The sequence below is a fragment of the Sus scrofa genome, chromosome 11, assembly GCF_054392235.1.
Source record: "Sus scrofa isolate SSC_HxYL_T2T_F1_AM1 chromosome 11, Sscrofa_HxYL_maternal_Yorkshire_Landrace_v2.0, whole genome shotgun sequence".
Lineage (NCBI taxonomy): Eukaryota > Metazoa > Chordata > Mammalia > Artiodactyla > Suidae > Sus > Sus scrofa.
In genome coordinates this window covers 75,065,534-75,091,981 of record NC_139393.1, presented here as the reverse complement: position 1 = coordinate 75,091,981, position 26,448 = coordinate 75,065,534, and the positions used below count along the sequence as shown (strand labels likewise).

Here is a 26,448-nt window from a genome sequence, read left to right as displayed (position 1 = left end):
AGGCACCAGCTCTGGCTACTTCCGCCTGCCACATGCATGGTTTGAAACTTGGCAGCTCCTGCTGGTGCAAAAATCTCATGTGACCGCGGGCTAGATGCCGCACTTCCAGTGGCCATTGAGCATCTGTGGAATTTGCCTTCCTTCATTACTTACGGAATGAAAAGCTCAGCCATGTGTCCATTCCCCATGCCGTCACACCTCCAAAGCAATACATTAAAGCAGAGATTGACTCTGCCATCTTACATGAAAATAGAAGTTTCAGCAGAGATTTTACTGAGGGACGATTTTTTTTTTCCTCTCCAAATTATCTCTGCGTGTTTTCCAAGATGGTCCAAAAAAACATCATTTGGAGGAAATTTTTGTTTTGGAGGAAATTTTTAGGAAAAGTCTCTGTAGGTGTCCACCATGAGTAGATTTGTTTGTTTGTTTGTTTGTTTAAAGAAAGAAAAGAGGGGGAAACCCCCAAAGGGCAAAAATGAGTTTTTCACTCTTTTACATGCATTGTGTTCCTTCCATATGCACCCTCAGTAAATCTGAGCACTTTGTTCTCGGACACTGCCGGCAAAAGTGAAACTTATTTGAAACCTGTGTTTTGGCTTTAAATTTTATGCAAATATTGCATTTTACTCCACAACGTGGTCCTTATTGTTGGAACCTAAAAATAATCATTTCTATGTGAAAATGTGTAAGTGAAATGGCCACTCCAGGAAAGCAGGCCATTCTACTCTGTAATCCCCGGGTCCCCGCCCAGACGAGCCCCACTCGAAGAAGAAAGGATGGGACCAGATGAGCTCTGGGCACCTGTTTCAGTGGAGAAGTATTTTCCAGGTCATGAAGGCAGCAGTTCCCCAGCAGCGTCACGGTAGCATCATCATGTTGGTAACTGGAAGGGTCAGTGGCACGTTTAGCCCAAGCCCGTCATTTCTCAGATGGGCACGTGGAGCCCAGAGAGGTTAAATGGCCTAGGAGCTCACAGCTGGTTTCCAATCGACCTGGACAGAGGTCTCTGTTGTTCTGCTGCCCAGTCTTCTACCCGAGTGTTTCTCAAACCTGGTGCACACAGATCACCAGAGGTTTGGTCAGCAGGCAGGTTCTGACCCGGGGGGCCTGGGGTGGGGGGGTGGGGGGGCAGACTCTGCCTTCCTGGCAAGCTCCCGGGTGGGGCCGATGCCGCAGCTCTGCCGAGCACATGTGAGTTCATGGGCCCTGGATCACGCTTCCCTAAATTGGTTTGACTCTGGTGTGCTTAAGTGATGTAAAGACCCTCCAACTTGCCTCCGACTCTCAGTCCATCAAACTGTACCATGGTAACAGTGTGCCGTGTTCCAGTGCAGGCCGATTTGCCAAAATTTGGTGTCATCCGCTTTAGCAGTAGGGGTATAGTTGATGAATGCATGCATCTTAGGCCAAAAGCAAGTCTACTTCCCTGGGCACTATGGAGTTTATCCATTAACCCATAACACACCAAAATTGATCATTAGGAAATGAAGAAAGAGGTAATTTATACCGAGAAAACAAGAACATAGTGGTCAAAAACCCTGGCCTGACTTAAGTCAACACCTATAAGGTCTTAATCACGAATATTTTCCCAAATTGGGGGAATTTGCGCAAGCCAGATTATGGTAGGAGCTGTGAAGACTTAGTATTTTCATTAGTGTTTTCATTTAAACTCTAGTAACGTGATATATTTGGGCATGAATACCAAGTATTAGTATTTTTTTTTCTTGCTTTTGTTTTTTTTTAGGACCGGACATGCAGCATGTGGAAGTTCCCAGGCTAGGGGTTGAATTGGAGCTGTAGCTGCCAGCCTACACCACAGCCATAGCAACACCGGATCCAAGCCACATCTGCAACCTATACCACAGCTCACAGCAACGCCGGATCCTTAACCCACTGAGCGAGGCCAGGGATCAAACCTGGGTCCTCATGGTTCCTAGTTGGGTTCATTAACCACTGAGCCACAACGGGAACTCCCAAGTATTAGTAATTATTAATAACTCTTAGTCATAAAGAAATATGAAAACCTATGAAAAGCCATGATTGTTGCTTCTTCAGACCAAAGACATGTATTTGGAAACAGTTCTTATTTGATACTTTTTGAAAATCACGGCTAGAGCATGTAATAAACAGAACACTTTGCACTTTGCACTTTGCATGTAAATCCAGCCGTAATGGTGGTGAGATGTGCTTGTCCACACATCTGATGCCACTCTAAGAGCTTGTTTAGTGAGTGTGAAATAATGGCTCTCTAGATCATAATTTTCCTGTCACTGGGATACAACGTCTCACGGGTTTACCCTGATGTCTTCAAGGTTGCTCAGAAAGTGCTGAAGAATGCCAAGCAGGCCTGCCAAAGACTAGGGCAGTACCGAATGCCATTTGCTTGGGCAGCAAGGTAAGGGGCCATCCTTCTTGTCTTTTATGTAGATAAAGATGTATGGAGATATATATGTAGAGAGAGAGAGAGACAGACAGACAGTCCCACCAACCTACTAACCTATTTGTTGTTCAGAGACAAAGGGAATTTAAATGTGTAAAACTGAAAACTAAGTTAGTTCTCTATCTGAAAAAATGTATTAGGAGACTCAGAGAGGAGAGAGGCTGGGCTGGAGGATGGCAGTGTGGCGCTGGCAGGGTGACAGGAGTGTTTGTTGCAGAGCTGGGACTCCACGTCCCAGCCACGTGCCCCCAGCGGAGTGGGAGGCGACCCGGGGCAGCCTGCAGGTCATCATTTTGGGGGGGTCTCTGTTCCTTAAGTATCTGACTGGGCCCGTTACTTCCTAAGCACGGCCGTTTGCTGGAACTGTTTTCTCTGTAAATTGAGTTAGTTGTGTTCACTCTCATAAACATTTTCCACGCCTTTGGCTAATGAGGTTTCCGTCGGCTCCATAGCCAGTGCAACAGTAAGGAGACTCCTGTAGAAACCAGAGTCAGGCTGTGGATATATTTTGGTCATCTGGAAACTCAGCTTAGAAATGTCGTTTTGCTCTTTCAGGACATTGTTTAAGGATGCGTCTGGAAACCTCGACAAAAATGCCAGATTTTCCGCTCTCTACAAGCAAGACAGCAACAAGCTGTCCAATGAGGACATGCTCAAGTTCCTCGCAGACTTTCGGAAGTGAGTCTCAAGGCCTCACCCGTTTCCGCACCTGAACAGCGGAACTTGCTCAGTGGAGGGGGAGGAACAGGAGCCGTCTTTTCGTGGCTCAGCTCAAACACCACGGCACATTGGATGAGCATGGAGCTTTCCCTCGAGTCCGTGAGCAGGAAGAAGGGGTCTAAGATGAGAAGAATAACTCGGTTAATTGGAATTGTTTGGAGAGTGTTATTGGTGGTGCTGTGCAGGATGCGTTGGGTAGAGATGAGGGAGAGAGACAGGGGAGGCACTTTGGCGAGAGGGAGGAAGGGGTTCCGCAAAGCCACCGCGAGTGGAAGTGGGAGGAAAGGGGACAGGACTAATCCACGTCTCAGTGGACGGGCGAAGTCCTGGGTCTTGGCTTCCCAGTTGGGTGTTGGGGTGGAAGGAGAGAGAAGCGGGGGGACGTCTCAGATAAATAGCGCCCCGTTTTCTGAGCTGCATGATGGGCGGCTCTGTGGTGCCATTAACCGAAGTGAAGGGGAGGACAGGCACTCACACAGCGCCTACTGTCGCAGCAGCGTCCTGACGGCTCCGCCTACCTCAGTGAGGATAGGTGTTTCTTTGAGCTACTCAGCAAAGCACCGCCTGCCGGGTGGCTTAAAACAGCAGCATTCTAGAGGCTGGAAACCTGAGGTCCGGGTGTTGGCAGGGCCACGCTCCATCCGAAATCCCAGAGAGGACCTTTCCCTGCTTCTTGCGGCTTCTGGGTAGCCCCAGGCACTCTTGGGCTTTTCGGCAGCATAACTTGTGTCTCGGCCTTCGTGTGGCTGTCTTCCTGGGTCTCTGTCTAAATTTCCTTCTTCTTGTTGTGGCTTAGTGGTAACGAACCCAACTAGTATCCACGAGGATGAGGGTTTAGTCCCTGGCCTCACCCAGTGGGTTAGGGATCTGGCATGGCTGTGGCTGTGGCATAGGCTGGCAGCTGCAGCTCTGATTAGACCCCTAGCCTGGGAACCTCCATGTGCTGCAGGTGCAGCCTTAAAAAAAAAAAAAAAAAAAGACAACATAAGTAAATAAGTTTCCTTCTTCTTCTAGGAACACATGCTGTTGGGTTAGGGCCAACCCTAGTGACTTCATCTAAACTTGTTTACATCTGCAAAGATCCTATTTCCAAGTAAGGTCATGTTCATAGGTCCTGGGGGCGAGGGCTTCACCACCTTCCTGGAGAGCACAGTTCCATCCTAGCAGCAGGGCAGAAAGCGGCTACTTGGGTGTCTGACACTGTGCAGCTGGTGGAGTCGGGCTGACTGCGAATCTGCGCTCCTAACCACTGCCCCTGCTGGCGCCAAACCTGTAAAACTCATCTCCTTTGCTAGGGTCAGGGGCTTTAGAAGTTTTGGGGAATAGGAAATAAAGAAGTTTTGGGGAATAGGAAATAAAGAAATGAGGAGAATGGCAAAGAGCCAACTGGTAACTGCTTTAGGTAACTGGTAACTGGTAACTGGTAACATGCTTTAGGTGCCTTTCAGTCTGATTTTTTAATTTGAAAAAATGCATTTCAAAGTAACGGTATGGTCTACCTAGAACTCACAATGGCTGTTTAGCTCTCTTCTTCGTTTTTGCCTTTTTTCTTACGTACCTCCCTCTTTTGATGTTTCAGAATTCTACATAGAGCGTAGTTAACATCTTTAAAAGCCTTTACTTACTAGTAATGGGTGATATATTGTCATACCTGCTGTGTTGGTATAGATTAATGATTGCCATATTTTTGTTTGATTTCCAGGAGACCTTCAGCCTTGCTTGTAGAATACAAAGCTGATTTTTTGAAAGCCCCAGTCCCCTTTAGTTAGGCAGATTGCAGCTCCCCCTCACCAGCCCCCTTGCTGTTCTCAGAGGGGCTGTGGGTCCTGGGTACTCACTCAGGGAGGTGGCTGCACTGTATCATAAGGAGGAGGAAGGGTGCCTATATGACTTCCTATTTGAAAAAGATCTCATGTATTTCTTTTTGTATCGAAATGAAGAAACGACTAGGCAAACGGCTAGCTTGATCGAAAAATGGAAGGGCATGAAAACAGTCGCATCGGCTTCACACCACACCTTCGTTATGGTCGTTCTGAGCGATGGGTTTACCGGTGACTTTTCACTCTCCTCTTTGTGGGAAAAGTAGCTTTGTGGCGTTCTGTGATTTTACATGAACTTCTTCTTCTTCTTTTTTTTTTTTTTAACTAACATCTGCCCATGTATTCCAACAAAACAGACAGTGAAGTTCTTTCTATGTGAGATTGGGAGCCCTGACTCAGAAGTCACTCCCTGGGCTGGTCAGCTTGAAGCTTCCCCCCAGTGGCAGCTCTTTGGGGGCATAGCCCCAGCTCACGGTCTGGCTTCCTGAGGGGCACGTGGAGGGTGGGGCTTGGTAGAGTCATCCATCCCAAAGCCATGTGAGCATCGAGCCTGAGGCCAGGCAGCGAAGAGCTCAGGCCTTCACGGGTGCAGGCACTGGGCGGGTTCTCCCTGCACACCAGGCCTTCAGCAGGAAGGGTATCCTGGGAAGAGTGTGCTCCAGATGGCCAGTGAGAGCCTGAGAAACCCGAAATAGGGACCCGATGCTGGCAGCAGCAGAACCCGCAGCAGCAGGAGGGGAGCTGCTGTCCTTTTTCAGTACCAATCCCAAAATGCCAGGGTTTCTTTGTGTGTTCTTCACAGCAAAGGAAGATCCCTTTTTCATTTTTTATTTACTTTTTGAAACCTTCGTGTTGCTCTTTTTCTTTCCTCTTTGTTTTTATTTGCAAAGAATAATCTCATGTCAGTGGCTTGGGCACCAACTTGGATCCAAAGCTATTGTTTCTGTTCCATGATTGCCTCAAAATGTCATTTAACAATGGATGAGAAAAATGTTCTCAGGCTGCCCCGGTCTTTAGAAAAGAGCTGCCAAAGCTCATACGCCACTTTGCCCCTCTCCCTCGTGATAATTCTAAGACTGAGTGAGAAAATAATTCTGTCAGATAGATTTTACTGCTGACACACATGCTCCGGGAAGTATCTACCTAAGAGGGATGAGAGGTTTTACATGTTTTTGATTTGCTCCTGGTGGTATCTTTTCTCACTTCTGCAGAGGATCTGAAGGCAAAGTATGAAAATAGAACATTTTCTTTAAACTGCAGACCTTTTCAAATGCTACCATATTGGGCAGTTGCAGTACTAATACTTGCAGGGTTTTTGCATGAGACATACAGATCTGTGTTTATGTGTACCTTCATATTCTTTGCTCCCAAGCTTGACCTTCTTAGCTCCGTTTCCCTCTGGTTACACTGCCCTCGAGCCAGTGGGTCTGCTTGCATGTCCCCAAACCCGCTGTGTGCCTTCCCTCCACCGTGCTTTGCCCTCTGCCTAAAGGTGCCCCCTTTTGCTTTTGTCTCTCCAAGGAGACCCTGCTCATCATTCAGAGCCTAATCCATGACTCCCTTTCGAGCTGGGGACCTGGGGCAGGTCCCTTGCTGTCTCTGCTTTGAATAACCTCTCCTTCGTAAGGGGGGTAATAATAGCCCTGCCTGGAGCTGCAGCGGGGAAAGAGTGAGAGCGTGTCAGGGTGGCTCCTCACACCGTGAGTGCCGGTCTCACCCCGGTCCCTTCTCAGCACGCCCAGACCTCCGCCAGGCTCGGATACACCCTGTGGAAGCAGTTCCCACCGTCTGTCTTAAGGAGGGGTCGGTGTCTACTGGATGTGGGCTTCTAGAGGACAGGAGACCTTATGTGCCTTCCCCCCGAGGGGCTAGTTCAGTGCACACTGGGGCATGGCCAGGCATCGCTGGGTGCTTATTGAAATGTATCATCAACATCAATTCAGTGGTTTTGTTTAAACAAATATCTCAAGCTTCTTTCAGTCATATATATGTGTGTGTGTGTGTGTGTGTGTGTATTTTTTTTTAAGTGACAACAAAGGTTTTAGGGAATATTGCTTATTACAAAGTGCAATTAGAAGGTTAGACTCACACCAACACCAGAGCCAAGCATGTCTAGACGACCAGTTAATCATTTTAATGGGTTGGTGTAGGCAGTGAGGAAGGGAGGCCCAGGCTCCAGGAGCACAGAGGTAAGGACTGGCCACATCCGCTGGCCTGAGGTGACTGCTGGTTTGTGACACCATGGCCCTTTGCTCTGGGGGAGTGGTTGGACCAGCAGGAATGTATGGGCAGTGGGAACGGAAAGCCTTTCCCTTTCCCAGTGGAGCAAGTTTGAGCCTCACTCTAAGTTTACACATAGACAGAAGCAGTGTCCAGATGCCAGACAACCTGCATGCGTCTCTATTACACATTGATTTACTTAGTGCTGCTTTAAGATGGGTTTTCATGCTCAAGTATCATTTTATAAGTTTTGTATAGAATATAGGTTCTCATTTTTTTGTATTAAAAAATGAAATAAAACAAATTCCAGACATGAGAGAATTCACCTTGTGTAATACACATATGCCCACCACCACCACCACCACCACTTTGGAAATGCACCTTAAAAAGACAAGAGAAGTTTTGTTGTGTGTGAGGTTTTGATGCCTAATAAGCCAGGTTCAATAAAAATCATAAAGTTTTGAAATAGGTTCAAGATCATGTTTTAAAAAAGCTAAGTTGGTAGAAATAGCTTACACAGAGTCCTTCATGCTGTGTAACATGGAACGAAGCTCAGACTGCTTGGAAGTGCATGGAAATAATGCCTCTATAGAAGCAGCAACTCGAAGTCAAAGCGCTGAGCAGAGGGAGGAAACAGAGTAAGAAATAAGTATAGTTAGACACAGAAGTATGTAACATATTGTAGAAAGAGTTCCAGAGAAGGTTGTTTAATTAAAATTCATTGCTTAGAAATCTCTCTCAAACTTAGATGTGGATGACGTGAGAGTGATAACCAAAAAAAAAAAAAAAAAAAAAAATCTTGATGAAGGTATATTTGTTCATGGGTGGAAATAACTGGAGTGTGTGTTAAGTATAGTACTCTTGAGTATTTATATTTAAAAGTATTGGAGTTCCCATTGTGGCTCAGTGAGTTAAGAACCTGACTAGTATCCATGAGGATGCAGGTTTGCTCCCTGGTCTTGCTCAGTGGGTTAAGGATCCAGTGTCGCTGTGAGCTGCGGTGTAGGTCGCAGATATGGCTTGGATCCTGTGTGGCTGTGGTGTAGGCTGGCAGCTGCAGCTCCAATTCGATCCCTAGCTTGGGAGCTTCCATATGTTGCAGGTGCAGCCCTAAAAAGAAAAAAATATAAAAATAAAATGAAAGTATCACTTGCAGTAAACATAGTATTTCTGACTCAAAGAAGCAGATATGACTTCATGTGTGTCTCTAAGATTTTGTGGAATGCAGGGTTTGGGTTTTATGATACGTTGCAGAGTTAAGTTGTTCACTTGAAGAGATGGAACAAGGCACAATGTGTCAAGTGAATTTATACCCGTTTGCAGACTCACAGGTCCCAAGGGTTGGTGCCCCACGAGCCTGGGTAAAACTGAACGAGGCGCTGACCACGTGTTACATGAGAGCACCTCTCACTCTTAGGAAGCCGTCGGCAGCTCCCAGGAAAGGACTGTCAAGGCGCAGTCTTCCTGCTGGAAGAAAAGGGAACAAATCACACAGTGGCACCGATAGCATCTCTTGGCCAGAAATCTTTTTAGCCAAAGGCAGAATGGTGAACATGTATTAACTTGCTTTCCTGACAGTTACCTCTCTCAGGATTTCAAGGAATTGCTCATTTAACTCAGATGTAAATGAATGTCAAGTGAAATGAGAGGAACCCTGAGAGAAAGGGATTCTACAGGTTGAAGCTGGTGATGGGCAAAAATGACTATGTTTAACGCAGGCTGTAGCCACACGGAAGCAAGAATTTGGGACTGTTAGGGACATTCTGGTTCAGATGCACAGTGCTGCACAATATCCTGACAAGTTCCGTGCGAGACTGCTTCAGACATCAGTAATGTCTGAGGGATCTTAAAAACAGGAGTTAGGCACTTTCCAAAAATGGGAACAGAACCAAATGCTGAATCTTGCCAATGTTCTTAAAGACGTTATTAAACAGGTGGCTTATGAACAACCAGGAGGCGGCGTTCTGTGTTCTAGGAATAAGTCATGTCATGTTGAACCAGTCGTTTCTGCCTCTCCCTTTGCAGCTGGGTTGCTAAGCTGGTCCAGCAGAGGAATGCAATGTGTATATGCCAGGATGTCTTTCCAGCAGGTCACAGAAATGTCGGACGCGTCAGAGAGTGGACAGTTGTTCAGGGCTCGAGTAAGCAGGTGCCAGGAAGGGTGATGAGCGGCTAATACCAGTCTGGCGATGGGCCTCTGGAGGTTTGAGAAGGAGCTTCTTCTTGACAATATTCTGTGCAGTATCTTCACCAGTGGCTTTTATGAGAATGTGAGGTGATGCTGAATGTCTTCATGACATAAAGCTGTTAGGAATATCTAATGCATTAGGTGTTAGAGTCTGGATTTGGGAGAGTTTTGATCAACTAGAAACGGCTCAGTCATAGAAAGATGAAACTTGGTCACAACAAAAATAAAACCCTGCTCTGACTCCTAAAAACATTTTATAGCTCCTGGATGGAGAGATGTAGCTTGATACAAAAGCCGCGTGAGGAGTTCCCGTCGTGGCGCAGTGGTTGACGAATCCGACTAGGAACCATGGTTGCGGGTTCGATCCCTGCCCTTGCTCGGTGGGTTAAAGATCCGGCGTTGCTGTGAGCTGTGGTGTAGGTTGCAGACGCGGCTCGGATCCCCTGTTGCTGTGGCTCTGGCGTAGGCTAGGGGCTACAGCTCCGATTCGACCCCTAGCCTGGGAACCTCCATATGCCACGGGAGCGGCCCAAGAAATGGCAAAAAGACAAAAAAAAAAAAAAAAAAAGCCGCGTGACAAAAGATTTAGGGATTTTAGTGATTGTACCTTTGATGTACATCACTTGGGTTGTGGGACTGTGGCTGCCATGGTGTAAATGGGATGTTCTTTCTTCCTTTCTTTTTAGGGCCGCACCTGCGGCATAGGGAGGTTCCCAGGCTAGGGGTAGAATCACAGCCACAGCAACGCCAGATCCAAGTTACGCCTGTAACCTACACCACAGCTCAGAGCAATGTCAGATCCTTAACCCACTGAGCCAGGGCAGGAATCGAACCTGAAACCTCAAGGTTCCTAGTCGGATTCGTTTCCACCGTGCCGCAACGGGAACTCTGTAAATGGGATATTCTTAGACGAGAGGTGGCGTTAGAGGAAGGTGCAGAAGGGCTGAGAATCGGGACTTCAGCACGGAGTGACAGCTGTTGATAGATGACTAAAAAGTGTGACACAGAAGCCATAACTAGGCCCCTTGATGAGTAGAAGTTTCAGAGCGGCGGATTTTGCCCTCTGGTGAGGAAGAGCAATCTGGGTGTCGACACGGCTACGGTAAGGGTCTCCGTGGCGCTGGGAAGAGCCGAGGCAGGATCAGTGCTTGTCAGAATCAACACAGAGGAAATTCCGTATTGGATCGAATCAGACCAAGTACAAATGCCAGACGTTTCATGAAGTGCCTTCTTTATATCCAGCATCTTGCTAGACGTCCGAGCCTCAGATGGAACCTGAATTTTCATGATTCTACGTGAGCCAAGAAAGTGTGTTGAGGGTGGAGTGGTTCAGAAGAACTCTAACATTTTGCTAGTGTTCTTATCTGGACCTGTGGTTGCTAACACGGTGGCCACTGGCCACGTAGGGCTATTGAGCATTTGAAATAGAGCAAGTTTTCCTGAGAAGAGCTGTAAAATACACATTTGGTTTCAAAGTATTAGAACAAACTTCTAATACTTGTTATATATTGAGATTATTTTTAATATATTGGGTTAAATAAAATGTATTCTTGAAACTAATTTTACCTGTTTCTTTTAACTTTTTTTTTAATCGTGAAATTTCCATCACTAAGTAAACAGTTAAATTTACTTGACATAGTTTTGAAATCATTTCTGATAAGGATATTTTTTTCTTTGTATGGCTGTACCTGTGGCATATGGAAGTTCCCTGGCGAGGGGTCACATTGGAGCTGCAGCTCCAGCCTATTTCACAGCCACAGCAGCACCAGATCCGAGCAGCAATGCTGGATCTTTAACCCACTGAGTGAAGCCAGGGATCGAACCCTCATCCTCACAGACACTATGTCAGGTTTTTAGCCCACTGAGCCACAATGGGAACTCCTTACTTTTTTTCCGATGTGGCTATTAGAAAGTTTAAAATTACTTTTGTGACTTGCATTATATTTCTCTGGGAAGTGCTACTTCAGAATTCAGAGCTAACCTCACTTATATTTGACTTTTCTTTTCTTTTGTTTGCAGACCTGAGAAGATGGCTAAACTCCCTGTGATTTTGGGCAATCTAGACATTACAATTGATAATGTTTCCTCAGACGTTCCCAGTAAGTGTAAATTCTCCATAATAGACAGACATGTTTTTGTTTGCTTTTACTTCAGTTTGTTTTTAACTTTTTTTTTTTTTTTTAGATTATGTCAATTCATCATACATTCCCATGAAGCAATTTGAAACCTGTGCTAAAACGCCAATCACGTTTGAGGTGGAGGAATTCGTGCCCTGCATACCCAGACACACTCAGCCTCACACCATCTACAACAATCACCTTTATGTGTATCCTAAGTACTTGAAATATGACAGTCAGAAGACTTTTGCCAAGGTGAGTGCAAAGATGGAGGTTTAATTTTTTATATCAAACTTTTAAGCCTTGGCTCCTCACGTTCTTCTACAGATACATATATTGGCTTTTGGTTTTATTTTCTCTTTCTTTTTTCTTTAAATATTGCTGCAGGCTAGAAATATTGCTATTTGTATTGAATTCAAAGATTCAGATGAGGAAGACTCTCTGCCCCTGAAGGTGTGTATTTTATGTGTTTGCGTTTTTACATTTGAGAAATGCAGCTGCATAATATTGTATAGCTAAAGGGATTTAGCAGATTTTAATTGACACAAACGCAAAAATATATGGCATCACAAGATATAACCATATATACAGAACCTTACAGAATACGAAATAATCAAGTTCTTGCTCTTAATTGATTATTTCTGTTCTGTTATACTTTTGTTTCCCCCTCCACCTGTGACTCGGGCAGCTACGACCTTTATTTGTTGGGAAAGGCCCCGTTATACTCTTTGGGGATGGAGTTTTCTTATGCATGTTCGATTCAGTAAACATATTGTGCATGTACCATGAAAATGTTTATTCTCATATGGTAATAATAATGGTAATAGATTATTGGTGAGGTTTATTGAGTGCTTATTATATTCTAGGCTCTGCTCTTAGAGCCTTATAGGTATTAAACTCTTTGAATTCTCATGACTATCTTTTGAGTTAGCAACTGTTACTATCTGCATTTTTTGGGGTGAAGAGACTAATGCAGAGAATTTAAGTAATTTGCTTAGGGCCATACATTGGTTGAACCGGTATTCAAACCCATGCAGTCTGGCTCCAGAGTCCAAATTCTTTACTGAAACTAGGTGGAAATGACTTTTCCAAGAAGGGAAAGAGATGAAGATGCAAAGAAACTCACAGTTTAGTTTAGGCCCAAAGAAATTCACAGTTGAGAGAGAAAGATCGTCAAAGAGAAAATGCTCCTGGCATGTAGTACTAAAATGGTTTTTGGACAAAATTGAATAATTAGTATAAAAATTTGCCAGGGGGACCCCGGCAGGAATGAATCACTTCTGGAAGGACGTCTGAGCATTTGCTTGGTGTACAGGGACGGGAAGGTCGTTCAGACAGAGGGATTGTGTCGGCAGAGGCATGGAGGTGGAAGTGAGCAGTGAGCAGCCGTGTCCTGCAGGCAGGAGGGCTGGGGAAGGAGTGGACAAGGGCTGGGAGGTGGCGGGGGATGGGCTGGACCCAGGAGAAGGGGGCTTGTGGGTCTGGAGTCTTCTACACAGGATAGACACATCAGGGTGGTTAGGTTTTTGCTGAAGGAATGCTGCTCTGTTTACAACACATCTGAGTTTGATTTTGTACTCTACCAATTGAATACGGGTGTCTCCCTCTGCTCATTCTTGTCCTAGTGCATTTACGGCCGCCCCGGTGGGCCGCTGTTCACAAGGAGCGCCTTTGCTGCGGTTTTACACCATCACCAAAACCCAGAATTTTATGATGAGGTAAGTGGGATTTTCAAAGGAGAACCCAGTTTAACCAGTTTCAGGAACAACTCTAATTTCTTTGCTCAGTAAAGCAAAATTCAAGAAAAGCTCCCTACTCTACTAGAATTACAGTGATAAAACTAAATGTTGGAATATTTATTTTACATAATTTTCCTAATTATAAAAGTAATGTATTTATTATAAAAATATCTTGGAAAATGCAGATTCTATAGAAAAGAGAAAATCAAATTCCCTCCATATCACTAGTGCAATTAATATTCTGACATATTTCCATTCAAATTCATAAGTATAGTTAAACTTTTTGGCCCTGAGTACCTTCCTTTTTTTTTTGCTTTTTAAGGCTGTACTTGCGGCATGTGGAGGTGCCCAGGCTAGGGGTCACATTGGAGCTACAGCTGCTGACCTGTGCCACAGCCACAGTCACGCCAGATCTGAGCTGCATCTGCAACCTATACCACAGCTCACAGCAACGCCAGATTCTTAACCCACTGGGCAAGGTGAAGGATCAATCCCACATTCTCATGGATGTAGTCGGATTCATTTCTGCTGCCCCAGAAAAGGAACTCCCCCTTCCTTTCTTATTTTGGGTTTTTTTTTTTTAATGTAGAATGGTAATGTAGTTCACTAAAACTGCTGTATTAATCCAACTTTTAAATGTTCAAACCTGGTTTTTTATTATGCCTTGGCTGTGTTAAGTTAATGACGTGGTTTCTGTCATGTGTTTTCCAATTCTCTGTAGAGTTGAAACACCAACTCTCCTGTTTTTGGTTAGTGAACGTTAGTCCATTCAGGCTGCCATAACAAAATACCACTGGCTGGGTGGCTTGTAAACAGCAGATACTAATGCTTACGGTTCTGGAGGCTGGACATCCAGGTTCAGGGTGCAAGCGTGGTGGGGTGAGGGCCCCTCCCGGGTCATAGACTTCCCACATGTGTCTTCACATGGCAGAAAGGGCTGGGGAGCACTTAGGATCTCTTATAAGAGCACTGATCCCATAGACGAGGGCCCCACCTGCTAATGCCATCATCTTTGGAGTTGGGATTTTAACGTATGGGCTTGGGGTGGGGTGGGGTGGGCAGGGGCACAGACATTTAGACCACTACAATGCATTCAGGATCCATTTCTTCCTTAGATTGATCTGAGACAATGCTGCAGTCTCAGATCTCTTTAACTGCACAAGTTAACATCAGTTTGGAGACCAAATGCACGTTGGTGCAGGGGTGACATGCCTTTGTTTTGGAATATAAGAAGGATTGTAATTTGGTCTTTCTTGCAGATTAAAATAGAGCTGCCCACCCAGCTGCATGAAAAGCACCACTTGCTCTTCACGTTCTTCCACGTCAGCTGCGACAATTCAAGTAAAGGAAGCACGAAGAAGAAGGATGTTGAAACACAAGGTTTAAATTTCACCATTCCTTTGATTGCTTATACTTTACATGTTAGGTTCTTAAATTTTGTTTGGAGTCTAAATTTCCCTCTATTTGTGAAGGCGTTTTCAGATGAGGTTTGTGAAAGTAGCGTGCCTCGCAGAGTTACATTTTATAGGAGCTAAGCTGAGAACTCTTTTTTTTTCTTTTTTTTGCTATTTCTTTGGGCTGCTCCCGCGGCATGTGGAGGTTCCCAGGCTAGGGGTGGAATCGGAGCTGTAGCCACTGGCCTACGCCAGAGCCACAGCAACGCGGGATCCGAGTCGCATCTGTAACCTATACCACAGCTCACGGCAACGCCAGATCGTTAACCCACTGAGCAAGGGCAGGGATCGAACCCGCAACCTCTTGTTTCCTAGTCGGATTCGTTAACCACTGCGCCACGACGGGAACTCCAAAGCTGAGAATTCTAATCCCAGAGGCCAGCGTGCACTGTAGACACAGCATGCACTGCAGGACACTATTCAGAGCCTTTTCTGTTTCTTACTCGGATTGAGATTACCAGCTCTTAAAGATCAAGCAACTGAATAACGTGGCTGTCTTCCCACACTGAACGGTGACTTGTTGTTGTTCTTTGTTTCAACAGTTGGATATTCCTGGCTTCCTCTCCTGAAAGACGGAAGGGTGGTGACTAGCGAGCAGCATATCCCCGTCTCAGCCAACCTCCCACCTGGCTACCTTGGCTACCAGGAGCTGGGGATGGGCAGGGTACAGGACTTTAAGATTGGTTTATCCCCGTTCCTTCAGAAAACGTTAAAGATCCGCTCAAAGGACAGTTAACACACAAAAGCCTGGGGTATTTTTGCCAGTCTCACCATTTTAGTCCTAGTAGACTTTGGCCTGTGGAAGGCAGGGCTCTTAAGAGTTACCACATCTGGAGTTATGGTTGGGGCATTTTATCAGCCCTGGACCAGCAGTGCCTCAGCAGGGATGGGAGGAGACCGAAGCTTGTCTCTGCCAACTAGCCAGGCTTAAATAAAATGTCTTCGAGTCATGCGGATGATCTGGAATTACCTTCCAGCTTCTTGTGAGTCTAGTAAGCTAATCTCTCATCCGTAGGGTAGCCCATTCTGATATATTTCCAATTCATTAAAGGCTGAATTTTCTCAGATTTCTCCAGTGGGCTTGTTGGTTTTATCTTGAAATTTATAGACTTCAGTTTTATAACATGCTTAGTTAAGGTCTGTTTCATTTCATTTTGAAGGGCTTTTAATGTCTCCTGGCATTTAAATAGTGCCAAATCTGGGCCCATGTTATGGACCTATAGTTAAAACATTCCAAAATAAGGGTAAATCATTTAGCATTCAGTTTTAATTCTTAATCTGATCAGGCAAAGAATGGGGGTTTCAAAAATAAAAATGAGCACAAGCAAATGATTGTTCAGAATACTTACTATCTGATTTGCTTTATCTGGTACCTTCCGCCATCACGTTCAGAATTTTGAATTCAGTTTAAGTCATTGGTAAAATAGGAGTCTTTCCCTCTCAAATGGGCAATTATTCATACAGCTGCAACCATGCAGAAAAGATAGCTTAGAAAATTCAGTCAGAAGGTCATTGTACTTGGGAGAAGGAAGTGGACAGAAATTAGTACTGGCTGCCTTCCTGCTGCACACCAGGCATGACTGTCAAGTCACTGAGGCTCTCTGGGCCTTCGGCACTTCCCTCCTTGAAGATGGTGTTTGAAGCCAAGGTTCCTAATCTGTTGGGATGTCTTTTCCTTTGTATTTTTTCAGCATCATGGTCCAGAAATTAAATGGGTAGATGGAAGCAAGCCACTGCTGAAAGTGTCAACTCATCTGGTGTCCACAGTGTATACTCAGGTACATGCTATTCCACTAAAATTGGTAGGGGTTGCTCAGTAGTGAATGAATTTGCCTAATTTTTTGGCAGAATGAAATCCTAAATGATATGTTACATAGACCTGGTTTTTACGCTGTAAGTCCTTTTTTAAAGAAAGTACATGTTAAGGTGCTTACATGTAATGCTAGAACTGAATTGTACAAGTAACATTTCTCAACAGTTCTCCTCTTTTGTTGGAGGATCTTTGAAATCTTTTTTTTAATTTATTTTAATTTTTTGATGTTTTCTTTTTTTTTTCTTTTTGGCCACACCCACAGGATGTGGAAGTTCCCAGGCCAGGGATTGAACCCATACCACAACAGAAATAACACCAGATCCTTAACACACTGAGCCGCAAGGGATCTTGGATTTTTCATTTCTGTATGCTGCTTCATAGTCTAAATAAAACATGCTTGCTGCAAGAAGCAAGTACTTCTATTTCCACAGCAGATATGCTAATATCTATGCTAATTTTCTTTTTTCTCCCCAGGATCAGCACTTACATAATTTTTTCCAGTACTGTCAGAAAACCGAATCTGGAGCCCAAGCCTTAGGGAGTGAACTTGTAAAATACCTTAAGGTATCAGATGGCTTTCTTCATAACCCTTTTTAACAAGCGCGGGGTCGGCTGTATCTTCTCTTTGGGGGCGAGTGTTATTCTTACACCTTGCAAACCTTGTAAGGCTGCTCTTAGCTGGGTGCTCTTAGCTGGGTGCTCTTAGCTGGGTGCCCTTAGGTTGATATGTGAGGTGTCCATACAGTTTTCGGTAGTGACAAGAAATAGACCTGGAAACAGTACCACTGTCTTCTTTCTAACCGCATGTTTACTTCTCTCGGGCCAATCCTAAAACACAGTATTCTGCCTGGAAAACCACTCATGCACAGGCCTTCCCTGTGAGCGCTCCCTGCACATGGTAACAGGCATATAAAAAGCAGTGACTTTAGTCCCCCTGTTAAGTACCTTCTAGTTCATTGCAGAGGACAACGTAACCTTGGTGAATACATGCTCGGTGGGAAGAAAAATCCAGAAATAATACAGTACGTAACCGATCCCTCCTTTGCACAGGCTTGGGAGGCTCCTGGAGTCGTGGCACAGGAGCCAGGAGGGTAGGTCTAGGGGAGTTTCATCCAGAACGTGACTCTAGGAGGGCATTTTAGAAAAGGAGAGTAGGTTAAAGAGCCTGAGGACAAAATAGGAGAAACATGAGAAGTGGAATTTGATGCAAGCAAGTGGAATGGGGATTCAGAATTCCTGCTTTCCAAGTTCCCTGATTTCAGCTGCATCCTAAGAGCCATGTGGCTTGAAGAAGAGCAGTTCATTCATTCATTCATTCCCTGTTTCTGCTGTAGCAAATTACTGCAAACTTGGTGGCTTAAAACAGCCTGAATCCGTTTTCTTTCCACATCTGTTTTCATACACTTCCTGTAGGTCAGGAGTCTGACACTGGTCTCACTAGGCTAAAACCAGGTGTTTCTAACTGGGCTGAGTTCCTTTCTGGAAACTCCAGGAGTGCACCTGTTTCTGTCCTTGTCCAGCTCTGAAAAACTCCTTCCTTCCTTGGCTTGTGGCCCCTTCCTCTGCCTCAAAGCCAATAAATGTTGCGTCTCTGATGGTTCTTCTTAGGCTCATCCCCTGCCGCCCCTCCTTCCACTTTTAAGAGCCCTTGTGACTACTTCGGGCCCACCTGGATCATCCAGCAGCACCCCTGCCTCCAGGCCAGCTAATCTGATGAGCAGCCTGCGTTGCCCTTTGCCGTGTCACATAGTCATAGGCTCTGGGGCTTTGTCCATCCGTCTTCCTGCCCCTGTCTCCAGTGGTTTAGATGGATTTTCTTCCACCCTTATTTGGAAACTCTTTGGGGTCGGCTTCCTTTTAAAAAAAAAATCGCGTTGCCCTCCCACCTCCGCAGAGCCTGCACGCGATGGAAGGTCACGTGATGATCGCCTTCCTGCCCACCATCCTGAACCAGCTGTTCCGCGTGCTCACCCGAGCGACCCAGGAGGAAGTCGCTGTCAACGTGACGCGGTGAGCGCGGGGAGAGGAGGATGCCCTCCCCCTTCCAGTCTGTCCCCATCTGGAGCAGTCATGCATATCCGCGATGCGAGTATGTGTTGGACATTATATTTAAGAAATTCCTTTCGGTCCCACACGTGGGGACCCCATCGAATTCCTTGTTTCCTCGTTTTCCTGTGGTGCCAATAGCATCATCATTGTTCTGCTGCTACGGTGATAATAATGAAATGTTTCCATTTCCACATTACTATTCATTGCTTTATTCATTCCTGTGGTGTGTAGGGTCATTATTCATGTGGTTGCCCAGTGCCATGAGGAAGGATTGGAGAGCCACTTGAGGTCATATGTTAAGGTATGTAAATTAAACTGCCCCAGTCATTTAAATCTGTGGCTCTCCAACTTTCCTTCTAAGGACTTATTTCTTTTTAGTCTAGTTATTTGGGGATGCAACTTAACAGCTCTGCTCTCTCTTCTGTACCTGCAGCTGGTGCTTTTGCCCCTGAATAAGGGGACGTCTAAAGGGGGGCAGCCATTCATTTACTTCCTTAATTTCATTCTTTCAACTACCTTTCTTCCTTTAATGGGTTTTGCAAATAATGTGACCCAAAAGACCTGGAAGTTTAAGGATGGAAAGGTTAGCTCTGGCCACCATCAAATTAAAAGGCGGTGTGGGAAAGCGAGAGACGTCATTAGGATCCATATCAGCAGGTTCGTAGTTTACATACAATATTCAGTGAGCACCGTGGCCTTGACTATTTTACCAAGTTCTAATTAGCCTTCAACACCTCTGTGAATTTTAGTTATGTATTAGTTTAAAAGGTAATGTTCAGGTTCTTCGGGAACCAGTTACCGAGCGTCAGGGGACATGTAGCTTGGAGTCCTTGGGAGGCGGAGCTGTGGGCTGGAGCGCTGGTCCAGATGAGTCAGGTGACTTGCGTAGTTGATGGGCTCCCTCTTTCTGTCACATGACAACCACCCTTCCCACCTTCCGTTTCCACGCCTTCCTCTCCCACCCGTGCAGTTGTACCTGGGTCCCTGATCTCCAGCCTTTGCAGCCTCTCCAGCTTTCAGCCCGTCTTGAAGAACCAACGCACTAAAGTATCTTTCCCTTTTCTTCAAAGTATGCTTATAAGGCAGAGCCGTATGTTGCTTCCGAATACAAGACAGTGCACGAAGAGCTGACCAAAACCATGACCACAATTCTCAAGCCTTCCGCCGATTTCCTCACCAGCAACAAACTGCTCAAGGTATGTGGGCGGGGCCAGCGTGGCTCTGCGGTATTGAAATTGATGGAAAAAATTCAGACCTCATGGCCTGATCCATTTCACCCTTTTTGTGTGCTTTTAGAGACAATCACTACCTCCTAAAAAGGGGTGACAGAGTTTGTTCTTTTTCTTCTTTTTTATGGACACACCTGTGGCATATGGAAGTTTCCAGGCCGGGGTATGAATCAGAGCTGCAGCTGCCAGCTTATACCACAGCCATGGCAACGCCAGATCTGAGCCGCCTCTGCAGCTTAATGCCGCGTCTTGTGGCAATGCTGGATCCTCGACCCACTGAGTGAGGCCAGGGATCTAACCTGTGTCCTCACAGAGACTATATCGGGTCCTTCACCTGCTCAGTCACCGTGGGAACTCCTAGAGTTAGTCCTTCAGTACCAACTTTGCTGCTGGTACTTGTGCTCCTGACAGAGCTGCAGGTGTTGCTATCTTCAGAGTTTCACAGTCCTATTAAACCACTGGAGGACATTGGGTTAGAGACCAGAGGCAAGTGTGCGCAGGTGAGACTCAGCTGAGAGGAAAGGACGTGTTTCCTGGCGGGGTGGGGTGTCCAGTGCTGGACCCACGAAGCAGGAGAGCCTCTGCCGTGCTCCTCTGGTCTGACCACCATTTGCCAGGAGGTCCAGCTTTGATTTCCGGTCACACTTATTTCATGTTGGTGATACCATCAGCCTAAGAGAGTAAACATCCCACCTTCTGATTTGTTCTTTTCCTTACTGGAATTTTTTTCTTTCTTTCTTTCAGTATTCATGGTTTTTCTTTGAAGTTCTCATAAAATCCATGGCCCAGCATTTGATAGAGAACTCCAAAGTTAAGGTATGTCACTTCCTATCAAGAACTGCCTGGCCGATCTTAGGGGAACGTAGCCAGCACTTCTTCCTGCTTTCTGTGTGCCAGTCACAGTATTGCTCTAGGTGCCTTCCAAGCAGTTAGGCATTTCAGCTTTATAACCCATGAGGGAGGTCCTAGTCTTAGCCCTCATTTTGTACATGAAGGTACTGAGACCAGAGTGCCTGAGTTATTTACCCAAGGCTGCACAGAATGGAGGGTGCCAGGCTTTGGAGCCCAGCTTGTGGAGCACTGTGTGATTAAATCCAGAGAGAAGTGCTCGCTTCAGCAGCACATATACTAAAATTGGAATGATACGGAGAAGATTAGCATGGCCCCTGCGCAAGGATGACACGCAGATTCACCAACCGTTCCATATTTTTATAGCAGACCTAAGACCTCTGATATTTAAAAAAACAAAACAAAAAAAGTACACAAAATAAAATCAAGGCAATGAAAAAAATATAAAATAAATCCAGAGAGAAATGTGTCTTTTCCTTTGACTGGCTTAGAAATCTTCAAGTCTGTTAAGTGAGAATAGCAATTTGAGCATCCATTGAAAATGCAATTCCCCAGTGTTTCTTAAGTGTCTGGAGCATTGTGGATATTTCTCAGGAACTTGGATGGGAGTGTCTGACGTGACTGCACGTCCTCTGTGGCCAGTTAGTGGACTCTATTAACTCCACCTCTCCTCAACACCTTCTTCTGGAAAGTTCCTGGCTGTGTCTGACTCTCTGGGTCCCATTGGCCTCTGTCGTGAGATGACTGGGCTTGTCCGTGGACTGTAACTGGCCACCACTGGCTGTCTGAGGCTCCGTGAAGATAAATTTTTATAAAATTCCACTGCAGTAAACACAGTGGCCGTGTCTTGGAGTTCCTTCTGAGACTCACAGGTCCTGGAGTTGCCAGGTGTCTATGGCTTCCTGCTGGGTTGTAGCTGTACAGAAGTGGGGTCTCGGGGAGTGTGGTTGGGAGCGGGGGTCCTGGGGCCCAGGAGCCTCTGCAGTGAACACGGGGAGGAGGGAGAGAGGCCCCAGGGAGGAAGGCTCAAGATCTAGGGCCCCCTGGACAAGGGACCTGGACACAGAGGAAGCCTTGGGGAAGGCTGGTGGATTTCATCAGGGGCAAGGTTGGTGGTTCAGAACCTAAAGCTGTGCTTTCTTCTCGTAGAGCTAGTGCTGGTGCCTGATGAGGAGATTTCCTTTTTTTCCTTTTTTCTTTTAAATCCAATTTCAGTGCACAGGGAGATGCCAGATGGAGGTGGGCCCTGCCTTCCACAGAGTAACGCACCATCTAAATCATGCCAGCACAGCCTGCCAAGGAAAAATCTAACAGATTGTCTGCTTGGCCGCGTGCAGCTAACAGGCAGGCGAGCACACACACACACACACACGCCTTTCTGTTGAAAATGCTGTCCTGTAGAGGACAGGCTCGAGGCCTTAGTCAGCTGGGGCTTCCAGCACATGTGCGTGCACAGGGGGCTTACGCAACAGGAATGCATTCCCTCATGGTTCTGGAGGCTCCCTGTCTGAGGTCAAGTGTCTGTAGGCTTGGTTTCTTGTGAGGCCTTTCTCCTTGGCTTGTAGTCGGCTGTCTTCTCCTATGTCTTCCCACGGTCTTCCCTTTGTTATGTCTGTGTCCCAATCTCCTCTTTTAAAAAAAAAACTTTTTTTTTTTTTCTTTTTAGGGCTGCTCTTGTAGCAGATGGAAGTTCTCCAGCTAGGGCTAGAATTGGACCCACAGCTGCCGGCCTACACACAGCCACAGCAACACCAGATCCTTAGTCCCCTGAGTGAGCTCAGGGATTGAACTCGCATCCTCATGGGTACTAGTCGGGTTCTTAACCTGCTGAGCCACAACGGGAACTCCTACTCTTAGCTTCCTATAAGGGCCCTGATCCTGTTGGATTAAGGCCCATCCTGATGGCCTCATTTTCCCTTAATTTCCTCGGTGAGAACCTGTCTCCAAATGTACTCCCATTCTGAGGTCGGATTAGACTGCAACATAAGAGTTTTTGGAGGAATTGGGTAAAAGGGACACAATTCAGTTCGTAACAAAGCCCTCCTGGACTTTTCATTATTTTTGTCTTTATATAAATAGGATCACTTGAGAGAGATTGGTAGCTTGATTCTACTTTTAAAATAGCCGACTTGTTCAGAAAGTATTCTTTGGGCCCTTACTCTGTACCAGGCTCAGAGCTTGTGCCCTTGAACGGAGCATGTTTCGTGCCCTCCCGGAGTTCAGGTGAGAAAGTATTCAGTTAGGCCCCAGAAGCAAAGTCAAGGAGGTCAGAGACACTTGTGAAACATTCCGGAGGCATGTACTTACAGTCAAGCATCAATGTCACGCCTCTGAGACTGTGATAGGAGATTAATAAAGGAATGTAATGGTGCGCGTTCTTTTCTCAAGACGGCAAATTAAACCATAGGACTTTAGGGTTGGTAGGGACCTGAAAACTGCCTCCTGGCCCAGCTCCTCCCTTATTTCCCATGGACACCTGGACCCATGAAGTGACCTGCCCAGGGTCACACAGCTGAGCAGAGCCAAGAGTCGTGCTGCAGTCCGAATCAGCCTCTTGCAAGGGTTCTGCCCTTCCCGGCCTTAGAACCTGATGCTCCAGCACCTCCGGGAAATAGTTTGTCTTTGGAACTTTACAGAAATCACTCAGATGCTGCCGTGCACAACCTTTTCTGTAAGTTAATTATATCCTGGTCCTAAAACAACATTCGGAGAATTTTTAGAGGTGGTTTATTTTAAAATCATCCAGCTTAAAAAGAAATATGGGCATCCAAAAGGAGAAAGCTTAACCATAACATAATTTACTATAAAAAGAGATTCAAAACACCTACTGACCACTTTGGGGAGTTGGACATTTTTCACTTTGAGAGGCTCCCCTCTGACTTCTGCGCCCACGTCGCCCTGGGAAGCACCTTTCCCCTAAACCACACATTGATCTAGGAACTACTCTCTCAATTTTTGAAGCCTTCATTCTGTTTGCCTCATAGCTTAGGAATAATGAGATTTATATGTTTGAATTTGGTTGGTTGGTTGGTTGTTTTTCAGAATTTTGGCTGGCCTGTGGCCTATGGAGCTCCTGGGCCAGGGATCAGATCTGAGCCGCAGTTGCCAACACCGGGTACTTTAACCCACTCTGCCGGGCTGGGGATCGAATCGGGGTCCTGGCACTGCGGAGATGCTGCCAATCCTGTGGCACCACAGCAGGAACCCCTGAATTGGTTCTTTTAATGTTTGCCTTATGGTCCATCTTAAGACATGCATGTCATAGTGCCTGATCCCTGGGTTTTGGATTTAGGGAACAAGTTCATATTCCTGTACCACTTTTGAGTCCCCAAATCATGATCAAATCCCTCAGAGTTTTTGTATTTTTAGACTGAAGATTGTCAGTATCATCCAACGTGTTTATAGTCATGACCTTGATTTTCTTCCCCTCACTGGTGAGTCTGTCTTAAAGTGCCACAAGTAGGCGCACAGCAGTCCTGCAGGGTTATCTGGGCCCTGGATCCATGTAAGAGCCAGACGCTGCTTTCAGTGTTGCCGAAAGTCCCCTTCCCCAGGTTGTCTGCCATGCGTCGGCTTTTGGGGGCAGTGTAGGTGGCATGAGGCCTTCGGTGTCCACTCCTGGTGTTGGTGGGTTGTTGCATCTGACTGACTCTATGTGGAGGGGTAAATCCACACTGTTACGATGAAGCTGGAGACGACCATGGGTGTGCACCTGTTCGGCCCCAGCCAATGAAACTCTCCTTGCTGTATTTGCAGAGGAGGGCTGTGAATCAGAGCCACTCTCTGAACTAGCATCTAAAATCAATTTCCTTACCACCTCACACAGACCTGCAGTTTGGATTGATTACATGTGACTTTGCCAGACTAGAGAGCTTTATAAGTGACGTGCTTGGAATTTATAAGAGGGATTTATAAAACAGGCCTCATCAGGGCCTGTGGAGGAGTTCCCAGCCCCAACCCCTCTCTGCCTCTAAGGTCCGCATATTTTAGAAGTTTCTTTTCTATCATTTATTTTTAGCAACTATAATTTCAGCAGACCTATTTTGAACTCCCTTCTCTCCCACACTGAATCAAGCAAATTGTTGGCATTCCACAGGTGCTCCTCCAGGGAGCTGGAAGCCTGGCAGTGGACAGGATGAATACTCACCCTGAATGTCAGTTGTTTGGCCTTGAGCTGTTTTCTGTTGTAATTGAGCAGAGCAGACACTTTCATGGAAGCAAGGAGGAAGGGTGGGATGGTGCATGCTCTAAGTGGACTGCTTGGGACCCCTCCCAGTCTGTATGTGTCAACTCTGTACTTCCCGGTGGCAGAACGGTGACACCCATCCTTCCATCCATGAGTGTGGGTTGGAACATGGTGGGCTCTGCACAGCCCCGAGGAGAAATGCAGATGGAGTGAGGGTGCCTCCTAACCTTGAAGCCAGCAGAGCCGTCAGAGCAGGACATGCAGAGAGCAGAGTGCGGGAAGGTGTAGGCGTGGGCCCCATGTAGGCTAGGGGCCTAATGTGGAGCGAGAGTTGGAACTTCACCTGGGCCCGGACGGCTGCCCCCGTCGGACCTGAGTGTCAGACAGAGGAAAGAGCACGTGATTGGGGCGGGGGGCAGCGGGGGCCTCTGTGGGAGCGCTCAGGCTGAGTAGAGGGGCAGCGTGGAAAATACAGCTATAGCTCAGAAACAGCGAAGAGATGGGAGCTTTGGGGCTGAGCAGCAGGCGGTTTGGTGGAGGTAGGGTAGTGACAGGATAAAGTATAAGTGTTAGCAGAGTGGTTTGGAACCCTTTTTTTATTATTAAGGTATAGTCCATTTACATACACTATTTCACGTTCAGCAATGGAAACTTTGTCAATGAGTCCGCCCTCCTCCTGCAGTTTAAGTAGTCTGTGGATTGGATTAATGCACATGTTATTGTTTGTGTGTCTTTGTGGCTTTTTGGCTCTCTAACCGCACTGGTATGAAGTGACATATTCCGGTGACGCTGGTAAGGATTAGCGTGGGAGGGAGGCAGTGGGCTTGGGGACGAGGACGTAAGCGCTGTGAATGAATAAGAGGGGAAATTAAGACAGACCAATCACGTGACCCCGTAATTGTATTTCTAAGTATTTACAGAAGAGAAACAAGAACATTTATCCACGCAAAAACCTGCATATAAATGTGCATAGCAGCTTATTCAAAGTAGCCCCAAACTGGACATGTCCACTAACTGGTAAATGATAGACAAATTGCGGTAACTCCATGCCATGAAATACTACTCAGCAATAAAAAGGAGCAGAGTATTGACTTGACTTCCAAGCAGTACTGTGGATGAATCGCGCAAGCCTTGTGTCACGTGAAGGAAGTCACTGTGGTCACATGTACACACCATGCACGGTCTCCGTGCATTTGTGTGGCGGTCCAGAGAAAAGAAAAACCACCGGGACAGAAAACGGAGTGGTGCGCTATGCTTGGGAGAGCTTGAGCTTTAGGACTATAGGTTCAGCTGCTGTGGCAGACCTACAATAACAGTGACTTAAGGAAAAAAGTTTACTTCTTCTCACACGGAGTCCGGGGTAGTGTGGGCATTTGGGTCACAAAGTTCTGGGGACTCAGGCTCCTTCCATCTCATTCCTTTGTCCACCTGGGGTGCTGCTTGTCCTCCTGATCCGACTGGCTCATCACCCCACCTCCATGTGGGGCCAAGGCCAAGGGGAAGGCACACCTCTTCCCCGTAAGGATGTGGCCCCCGTGGGGTACAGAGAAATAAACATGGAGAGGCTAGAGAAAAGACCGATTTTTGCCAACATAAAAAAGGAGAAGACAGGAGAAGGAAAGAA

The 26,448-nt window shown here is 46.2% G+C and overlaps 1 protein-coding gene, 1 long non-coding RNA gene and 1 other non-coding gene across 37 annotated transcripts in view; all 3 read left to right on the top strand.

The window, feature by feature from the left end:
• The window catches only part of DOCK9 (dedicator of cytokinesis 9), a 222,272-nt gene that overhangs the window by 114,930 nt on the left and 80,894 nt on the right, over positions 1–26,448 (top strand). For all 35 annotated transcript variants that reach the window (XR_014819789.1, XR_014819790.1, XR_014819791.1 and 32 more), the window contains exons 14-27: positions 2,313–2,395; positions 2,996–3,118; positions 11,408–11,487; positions 11,573–11,760; positions 11,893–11,958; positions 13,131–13,223; positions 14,504–14,624; positions 15,241–15,362; positions 16,390–16,476; positions 16,986–17,075; positions 18,406–18,521; positions 18,792–18,861; positions 19,631–19,756; positions 20,534–20,605. Coding sequence is in view for 21 of the 35 variants with exons in the window: in XM_021065839.2 (XP_020921498.1) it covers positions 2,313–2,395; positions 2,996–3,118; positions 11,408–11,487; positions 11,573–11,760; positions 11,893–11,958; positions 13,131–13,223; positions 14,504–14,624; positions 15,241–15,362; positions 16,390–16,476; positions 16,986–17,075; positions 18,406–18,521; positions 18,792–18,861; positions 19,631–19,756; positions 20,534–20,605 (1,437 nt within the window). In the remaining 14 variants the exon portion in view is untranslated. The remainder of the gene's footprint in view (positions 1–2,312; positions 2,396–2,995; positions 3,119–11,407; positions 11,488–11,572; positions 11,761–11,892; positions 11,959–13,130; positions 13,224–14,503; positions 14,625–15,240; positions 15,363–16,389; positions 16,477–16,985; positions 17,076–18,405; positions 18,522–18,791; positions 18,862–19,630; positions 19,757–20,533; positions 20,606–26,448) is intronic.
• Positions 4,175–7,511, top strand: LOC146398691 (uncharacterized). Its single transcript, XR_014819821.1, has 2 exons — positions 4,175–4,253; positions 4,863–7,511. It is a non-coding gene; the product is annotated as an uncharacterized LOC146398691 (long non-coding RNA).
• LOC146398690 (U6 spliceosomal RNA) lies at positions 20,894–21,000 on the top strand. Its single transcript, XR_014820127.1, has one exon. It is a non-coding gene; the product is annotated as a U6 spliceosomal RNA (small nuclear RNA).